Source organism: Muscardinus avellanarius (assembly GCF_963383645.1).
Source record: "Muscardinus avellanarius genome assembly, chromosome: 14".
Classification (NCBI taxonomy): domain Eukaryota; kingdom Metazoa; phylum Chordata; class Mammalia; order Rodentia; family Gliridae; genus Muscardinus; species Muscardinus avellanarius.
Window position 1 is genome coordinate 45954059 of NC_137800.1, and position 9654 is coordinate 45963712.

Sequence of the window (9654 nt, forward strand, 5' to 3'; positions counted from 1 at the left end):
GTGAGCTTAAATATTTGTATTTATGCAATTTAGATGAGAACTTTCATACTTCTGCTTGGACTTTGACACTAATCAGAATTTTTCTTTTAGTTTTGCAGAGTATGGTTGTATGCTACAAATCAGAAATGTACATTTCTTACCTGATGGAAGATCTGTGGTTGATACAGTTGGAGGAAAGAGGTTTAGGGTTTTAAAAAGAGGAATGAAAGATGGATATTGCACTGCAGACATTGAATATCTAGAAGATGTTAAGGTATTAATGCTCTTTTCTAGCACAGTCTGGTCTACTCTGTTCAAGGAAATATTGGTGTATGGTATACAAGCTGATACCTTCTAGGCACATGAATCCTTCCTATCAGAGACGTATCTTGCTCTTCAATCATTGTACATTCAGTAGAATTTGGGAGACTGGAACCTATATCCTCTTTACAGACTTACCAGCCAGCCCAGTCCCTAGCTTTTATGTGTACATACACATGATAGTTACTTGACAATAGCATTTGACTAAATTGGACTGTCAACTCTTCCAAGTTTGGAAAGGTGGCTAATCTCTGTCTTGCCTTATTGGATTTATTAGTAATCAAAGCTGATTTATTTGTTTGGTAATAGGGATTGAACCCAGGGACGTTCCACCTCCAAGCTACATCCCCAGCCCTATTTTATTTTATTTTTACTTTGAGACACGGAGGTTGCTAGGTTGATGAGAGTCTTATTACTTTCTGAGGCTGTCCTTGAACTTACAATCTTCCTGTCTCAGCCTCCTAAATACTGGGATTACAGGCATGCACCACCACACTTGACTAAAGATGATATAATTAGGAGACTGAAATTTGATGTATGGTAAACATATAAAATTCTATAATAATTATTCTATATATTAAGATTGTTCCTGTGCCGAAGATAATAATAAATACAGTTGGATGCTGTGTTAAAACTTTGGGCATCACAAATAAAACACTGTCAAGGTATATGCTAGTGATATCTCACCTGGGTGTAGTATATAGTAGTATCTTTTTTGGATAGAGTTAATGCGGTCCTTTTGATATTTCCAGGGCCTATACCAAACTGCAGTTAGTTGAGGTACTGAAAAAATGACCTATGATTTTATAAATATCAAATTGAAGGCACTCTCTTTGGAAAAGGCATTATAAGAACATAGATCTTCTAGTAGTCACTTGTATGTTGATCTATTTAGGCTCTTCATTTCAGTTGACATTCAGTGAATGTTGGCATTGGATATTTTCACAAATATTAGCTCATTGAATTTTTACAACTGTTAAATAGAAGATGAAAATACAAGTAAGGAGTGTTAATTAAATTGCCTGAACTTCTGTATGTAGTGTAACAAAAATGATTGAAAGTCAGCTCTCTGACTCCATGTTCTGCACTTTATTACTATACCATATTGCCTGTCTGGTAATACACTTGACTAATCTGATAACATTTGTCCTATCTTATTATAAAGATTTCATGGGATACTTTGTACCATATTTGGTAGGTGAACTTTTGATATATTAGTCTGAACCTTAGGTATGCTTAGTTAATGGAAACATTTGCCCAAGGCAATAACTCTATGCTAATTTTATGTATATTTACTTCTTCATTATTGGATTTGATGTCAAAATCTCTTGATTTTCTTACCCATACTGGAAAGACTTACCAAATTTTTTTATATCAAAATATTTTTTTATTATGGCAGTTGTTTTCTGTGACTCTTAATGGAACTTCAAGTCCTATTGTATTATTAATATTTAAAAATTTTTAAACACTTTTAAAAATTCTTTGTTTCCTAGCTGTCTTCTTTTCTCATCTGAAACTCATTATTATTTCCTGTTTACTACAGCACATAGTTTGCTTCCTTGAGTTTTATGAGAGTATAAAGCAGCTGATTTTTTTGGGGGGGAGCTTTGTTTTAATGATTTCACAAGTCATATGTTTATTTCTTGCTCATACTAAATCCCATGTATATTAGTGGGTGACTAAATCATGATAGTCTTTCTAAGACCAGAATTGTTCAATCATAAGGTCCTCTACTTTCATTTTGTTTTCGTTTGTATTGGGATTTTGGTTTTGTTTTTGTAAAATACACAATGAACAAAGTTTACCATTTTAACCATTTTAGAATAAACAGTGGCATCAAGTACAGTCAAGCTATTATGCAAATGTTGATGCTTTTTAAAGTTCAGATTTAATTTTCATTTTGATTTTCTTAAAAATTAAAAAGCATATTCTTTTGTCTTGTGTGTGCTATAGTCGTAACCTTTTATATTTCACAAGCTTTTCAGAGTCCTTTTATTGTCTTTGTATTAGTCATCCTTGAAGTGTGAAAAGCTGAGTCACCTGCTATTTGTTAAATGAGTTAATGTATATGAGACAGGCACGTAGCAAGTGGGATATAAATGTGTTAAAGTAATTGATATCAGATGGATGGATTAAAACTCAGATCTTCTACCTGTGTTCTTTGAGATTCCTGTTGAGTCTCGGGCTGGAAGACATGCATTTAATTTTACATTTGCAGTTTGGAAATTCAGTAGCCTGAATTGCACATGCTCAGAGGCAGGTTATAGAGGTAGCCACAGCCTTGGGCCTATATATATAACAGGAGAAGCAGATCAGTGTATATATTATTCTCTAACTTTTGATTTGCTGGCTTTATATGTGTAGTTACTTATTGCTGTTTTTTGTGTTTTGACCTAGTTTCATGGTAAAAGATGTCTTTATTTCTCTTCTCCTATTTTTACTTTCTGCCATGTGTCTGAACCTTGACCTCCCTTTTTTTCTTTTTCTTTTATCGTAGCAACTGTCTTCTTCAACTTTCATGTTCCACTTCTTTCAAATGACAAAAAGGAGTTCCAAATTGTGTAGACCTTTGAGCCCAGAACTCACGCCCAACCTTTCTTCTCCTTGGGTGCTGTCAGCAGGGCTTTGTGATGCTGCACTGCCAAGTCAGTAAAGTTAGGTTGGGTCAGGCCTTGTTGCCTTCTTTTAGTCTCTCCCTTTAGCACTATTTGAAGTAGAAATATATATTAGTGCTTAAGGCCAGTGCCGTCTGATAATCCAGCACTGAAATAGGTACTCCCCTGCTTTTCTGATACTTTTTTGCATTTCTGTAAGGGATGGTGATCTGGACAGGGAGATTAGACACAGATCTCTTACTGGCTATTTTCTTTCTAGGTGGAGAATGAGGATGAGATAAAGAGTCTTCAAGAGCTGCATGATCTGGTATACTCTCAAGCCTGCAGTTGGTTTCAAAATTTAAGAGACAGATTTCGAAGCCAAATTCTTCAGCACTTTGGATCAATGCCTGAGAGGGAGGAAAACCTTCAGGTATGAGGGCTTTGATATTGCTTGCAAAAGTCTCACCTTTTTTGTAAACCTAAATTAGATTTGAAAATTTTTTTTCGTTTTCCTTTTATGTAGCTTTTCTTTTGCTCCCACCCCCATTTTAGAAACATGACCGTATTCTTCAGAGCTGTGGTGTCTACTTCATTTTACATAGAGAGGATAGAAATAACAGATAGGTGTCAGCTGAGATACCTATAGGAGGGAGTGTTGGAGAGGGAAAAAGTTTTTACCGAGGACTTTCAAAAGGAAGGAAAAGGAATTTATAGTGGTATATTACCATCTAAACTGTGACTGAGAACTGTGCCTTCAAGCTCATCAGCTCCTGCTCTTAGATTTTGACAGTGTAAAGATGTATCATTTTCTATACTTTAAGAAAATCTTTGCTCACCTTTGCTTTTATCCTTTATCACCTTGCCCCATTTTTGTCTGTTCATGTTTAATACTTCATTGCTCATTCTTTAGGTCTTGCTTCAGTACTTAGGGTTTATGCTTAACTCATTTTTAATGAAAACAAAAGTTTATTGAAACTGATGTCCATGCTTATATAAATTCACTGAATTAAAGGCTGGCACAATGCTCGTTAGCAAGAACATCTATAACTTAAAGTACCTAACAATTTTCTATCAAACTTGGAAAATGGGCTACAATAGACATGGTTCCTATAAGTAGGGTCATGAACCTGGATTGGAGAAGCATTATCAGTTTTAAAGGAAAAATACTAAATGTCAGGCAACACATTAGCTTTAGAAGCAATACATCATTTTTACTTCATGTCAGTTTTGCTTTTTCGTAGGTAGGCACAGATATAGGCTTGGGGGAAAGGCTTGGTATGCATAGGAAAAAAGCCAGGTTAAGGTACTTGAATCAGAATTCCCTTCCTATACATGGTTAACTTCCATGGAAGTTTGACATGTATAAAAATTCGGTGGGGGCTGGAAGTGTAGTCTAATTAATGTGTATCAGTGCTTTTTTGTGCACGTAGATCTGTGTAGTAGATACTGCAGGAGGTATCAAGAGGGAAGGGGTCCGTATCCTGGGAAACCTAGTATGACTCATCAAAGAATCAACTCTTAGGGATAAGCTTTTTAAATTTAATTGAATAAAGTGTTTATAGTCAGAAGGTGACCAGTTTTTATAAAGAAATGACTGTAAATGAGGATAGAGATCTCAGTATGATACATACTACTTCTGGTTCCATTTTTCAAAGGTTGGTCTAAGTGAGTCTGCATCCCAGTTGAATCCTTCACTTGAACTGGAAATTTCAACATCAGGCCATCTCCAAATCGAGGACTCATTCTCTGTTTAGAATGTTATCAGTTGCCACATGTTTTTGTTTATCCTGGCCACCTGAATCTAATTAAACATAGTAATAGGCTTTAGTAAGAACAGCATTGAACATGTGCATCTTAATCTTTAAAAGATATACCAAAATCCAACATTACTTTCCTATCATTTCCACTACCCTTAACTTTTATTACCTAGTTCTCTACTACTTTCTGATTAGGTAATCAAGAATGAAGGGCGTACTATGGGGTGAGGGTTTATATCAGTTGGAGATCCGGAGGAGTAAAGGTTGGGGATTTCTCCATCAGAGGTCAGGAAATCTATCACCACAGATCACCTGGAACAGCAAAGCAAAGTGCTTCTTGAGAAATTGTGGGGAAATTGTTGTGATTCTTGGGAGTCCCTACCAGTATATCAGTATTTATGGCAGTGGAGCAGGTGGGTTTCAAAAATGCTCTGAAGCTGGGCGTGGTGGCACACACTTGTAATCCCAGCATTCGGGAGGCTGAGACCGGAGGATCTTGGTTCACGGACAGCCTCAGCTACTTAGTGAGGCCCTTTGCAACTCAGTGAGACCCGGTTTCAAAATTAAGAATAAAAAATAAGGCAGGGGGTGTAGCTCGGAGGTCAAATGCCCCTGGGTTCCATCCCCAGACCCGCAAAAAAAAAAAAAAAAAAAAAAAAAATTCTCTGAAAAGTTGCTGTTCATACTTCATAACAGTCTCCAGAGAATAGTGAACTTTTCCCAAATTCTGCATCTCCCATGAGTATTTTCCTTGGCTGATTCTAACCTGGAGCCATAAGGAGGAAGGGATTCTGGAAAATGTAATTTCTGATGTCTTAGGAATGTAGGATGTGATGATGATGCTGAGTTGAGAACAAACAATACACAAATGTAGAGTCTAACTTGGCTCTAAAGTATTAAGGGATACTGTCGTATTTTGTCATTCTGAAACTTAACATTTCAAGTGCAATGAAAAGTAACTTAGTGTGCAGCAGTAAGGATAGGTTACAAATCCTTTCATATAAATTCCTAGTTCTGGCAGTGGCCACTAGTCAGCCCTTGAAACATCAGAGGATCAGAGGATCTTCTTTGCTGGAGATAGTTATTTTTCAAACTAAACTGGAAGCCAAGATTTTTTTTTTTCTTATTTTCTTTAGAATTTAATTTTTTTATTTTTGAGAAAATTTTGAATATCAATTAACTGTTAATGCTTTAAAGCAATTCTTTTTTTATTTTTTTTATTTTTTAATTTTATTTTATTGGTGCACTGTATTCATACATTATAGTGGGATACAAACTTTTGTAGACATACATGCACACATCGCCCAGTCAGCCCCCACCCAATCCCCACCCCATTCTCTTCCCATCCCTCCTTCCCATGCTTGGCTTAGTGGTTGACATCTAGTATTATAGCAATTTATCCAAAATTAAAAATGTTAATCTCACATAACAGTTTCATTTGTCTGATACCAAGCTTTTGATGACTTAAAGATAACATTTCAATATTTCTTTTTGCTTTCTTTCCTACCAGAGGATTTTTTTTTGTTTTTTTAGGTGAAACTATCATATATTTATATATTTATTTTTCAGAAAAAAAATCTATCCTAATATGGAATATGGACTCTAGGTACCCACAACGATCTTGAAAAAGAACAAAGCTAGAAGATATATATTTTCTGATTTCAAACCATATAAAGCTACAATAATTGAAACAGTGTAGTATTGTTCTAAAGGCAGATATATAAACCATTGGAGTTAAATACAAGCCTAGAGCTAAATTCTTCCCTATATTGCCAAGTTATTTTTGACAAGGTTTCCATGAACATTTGGTGGTGGAAATAATAATCTTTTAACTAAATATTGTTGAAAAATAAAATTTTACATGGAAAAGAATAAAATTGGACCCTTACCTAATCCCACATACAAGTATTAACTCAAAATAGATAAAAGACCTAAATATATATCTTAAGACTATAAACTTTTAGAAGAAAATCTGGGTCATAAAACCTCGCAACATTGAAATTGGCAGTGATTTCTTGGATATGATTTCAATGGCACAGGCAACAGAAGAATATACAAACTCCCTAAAAAATAATAAAAAAAATATTGTATATCCAAAGACAATGTAAACAGAGTTAAAAGTTACTAATAGAATTGGATAAAATATTTCCAAATGCTATATCTGAAGGTATATTAATATTCCAACTAGAAATCCTAAAAATTAACAACAATAAAGGCAAACAATACAATTTAGAGATAGGTAAAAGACTAACATAAATAATGAATCTCCACAGATAACCAATCTTAGTTGTCTGTTGGATGTAAAGTCTTGTTTCTCTGGTTCTGGTGAGTGTTACCTAATTCTTCTTTGTAGTTAATCTCTTTGAGTATTTTCTCTAGTGCTGGTTTTGAAGACATGAATTCCTTCAGTTTCTGTTTGTCATGGAAGCTTCTTATTTCTCCATCTAATTTGATAGAAAGTTTTGCTGGATAGGACATTTTTGGCTGGAAGTTGTTTTCTTTCAGAGTTTGGAATATGTTACTCCAAGCCCTTCTGGCTCTCATGACTTGTTTTGGGAAGTCTGGAGTGATTCTAATTGGTTTGCCTCTGAATATCACTTGGCCCTTTGTTTTTGTTGCCTTTAAGATTCTCTGCTAGGCTTCCACATTGGTCATTTTGACAATTATGTGACGTGGGGATCCTCTTCTCCGATCCTGTCTAAAGGGAGTTCTATAAGTTTCCTGGACCTGTGTATCAACCTCTTGCTCTAAGTTTGGAAAATTTTCTGCTATTACTTCCTTGAAGAGATTGTTGATCCCTTTGGTTTCACTTTCTTTTCCCTCCTCTATTCCAATTATTCTTAGGTTAGCTCTCTTAAGATGGGCCCATATTTCTTCAATGTCAGATTCCTGCTGTTGGATATTTTTTTCTAGATTAGAAACTATGCGTTCATTTTTGGATTGCTCATCTTCTAAGAGCGAGATTCTGTTCTCCATGTGGTCTAATCGGTTGTTTGTGCTTTGAATTGAGGCCTTTACTTCATTAATTGCATCCTTTATCTCTTTTTGGCTCTCTCTGAGTTCTTTTTGAAGCACCTCTATTATTTCTACAGTTATTTTCCTGATTTGATCTTCTAGAAATCTCTGATTTTCTGTTTTATCAGGTTCTGATGTTGTGGGGTTGTGGGCATTCATTGCCCCAGTGTTATTCCTCTTTCCCATGATTTCGGAGGTTTGTGCCTTCTCTGGGTTCTTCCCTTGGGTCACTATGACTTCACTTAAGGTGCTCTGGATCTCGAGTCTGTAGTATCTCAGACCCCACTACTCCTTTACTGGGTTGTATCACAGAGTCTCCGATCCAGGGAGTCGATAGAGGCTGCTTTAGACTGTGGGGGGTGCCAGGTTGCACGTTCTCCTATGGTGTGATATCTCTGCCACCCCCACTCCCTCACTGGGTCAAGTCCCAGGGGGTACAGTACTGGGATTTCTCCTCTGTGGCCCACAATTTGACTCACTGTTCTTGAGTACGCAGATGTAGCTGTACTGGACTCGGTGAATTCACTGCTGCTGCCGCTGGTGGCAATATGGCGCCGCTGTCACGCCCTCGGCCGTGAGGCTGGCGTATTTTTTCTTCTCTGGTTTTGAGTTCCACTTTGAGTTCCTGCAGCGTGTGCTGAGCTCAGCCACTGGGAGCTCTAAATGCTCTCTGCGCCGAAAGGTCCCGCCTGGCTGTTCCGCAGCGGCTCACCTTGACTTGCTGTAGCCGTCCGGTGAGTTTGCCGCTACCGCCGGCATTATGGCGCTGCTGCCGCGTCCTCGGGCGCGTGTATCTCCTCTGTGGCTCTGAGCTCTGTTCTCAGTCCGCTTTCTCTCTGGAGCCTGGTGGTTTTTTTGTTTTTCTGGTGATGGTGTTTTCTGGCTATGAAAGGCGCTGGTTTTGTGGTAATGGAGATTGGTTGTTAGCGGGGCTCTTAAGCCCCGCTTTTCTCGGTCGCCATCTTCTAAAGCAATTCTTAAGGGTCATTTTACTCCCATGGGGCATTTTGGCACTATTTGAGACAGTTTGGGCTGTCACAGCTGGTGCTGGCACTTAGTGCATAGAGGGCAGAGATGCTACAAAATGTTTTACACTGCAGGGTAGCCTCACTTCACCAAAGGATTGTCTGGCCCCAAATATCAGTAGTCTAAGGTTAAGAAACTGCTTCAAGGCCATGCAATGCAGAGGAGAGAGTGCTGGCTGTGGATCCAGGTCTGGATTGAAATCGTGGTTCTGCTGTATACAAGCGGAGAGATACTGAGCAAGTACATTGTTCCCAGGCCTCACTTGTCCTATATATGGGCATATTAGTAGCCTGCCTTACATTATTATTAAGGGAATTTTGAGATAGCTCCTGGCATATAGTAAAGTGCTGTGTAAAACATGGCTTTTTAGTGATCTTTTACTGTTACATAAATGCTTTTTTATTAATCAGTTAACTGTTGATTAATTTTAGGCAACCCCCAATGGACCTGCCTGGTGTTGGTGGCTTCTTGCAGTTCTTCCTGTAGATCCTCGATACCAGCTGTCAGTTTTGTCAATGAAGACTTTGGAAGAACGATTGACAAAGATACAGCATATACTGACCTATTTTTCTAGAGACCAATCTAAATAGCTCACTGCTTGGATCTTACTTTAAAGTTACCCTGATCTGGCTCTGTTGACAGCCAGATTGTCTGCTGCCTTTGCACATCCAGTGCTGGTTTGAGAAATGTAATGAATTTTTTTTTCCTTTCAGCCTCCTTAATCATGTGGATCTACAAATAAATACCTTCAACTAGGATTTAGACCACTAAGACCTTGCACAGAGAACACGCACTGAATGTGTGTTAAACCTGTACATTGTGATGAAGTTGCACTATATACCACATTCTAAATTGAATTGAATTCTGTGTGTATGTGGCGTGTGTGTGTGTGTGTGTGTGTGTGTGTGTGTGCGCGCGTGCACATGTGTGCACATGTGTGGGTAGTATGTGTGCATTTT

At 37.5% G+C, this 9654-nt stretch overlaps 1 protein-coding gene across 2 annotated transcripts in view; it reads left to right on the forward strand.

Moving 5' to 3' along the window:
- The window catches only part of LONRF1 (LON peptidase N-terminal domain and ring finger 1), a gene marked incomplete at both ends in the record, with an annotated part of 31051 nt that extends 21766 nt beyond the window's left edge, over nt 1–9285 (forward strand). For both annotated transcript variants that reach the window (XM_080710455.1, XM_080710456.1), the window contains 3 exons: nt 91–253; nt 3175–3327; nt 9127–9285. In XM_080710455.1, coding sequence (XP_080566581.1) covers nt 91–253; nt 3175–3327; nt 9127–9285 — 475 coding nt within the window. The remainder of the gene's footprint in view (nt 1–90; nt 254–3174; nt 3328–9126) is intronic.
- Nucleotides 9286–9654: the final 369 nt, after the last annotated feature.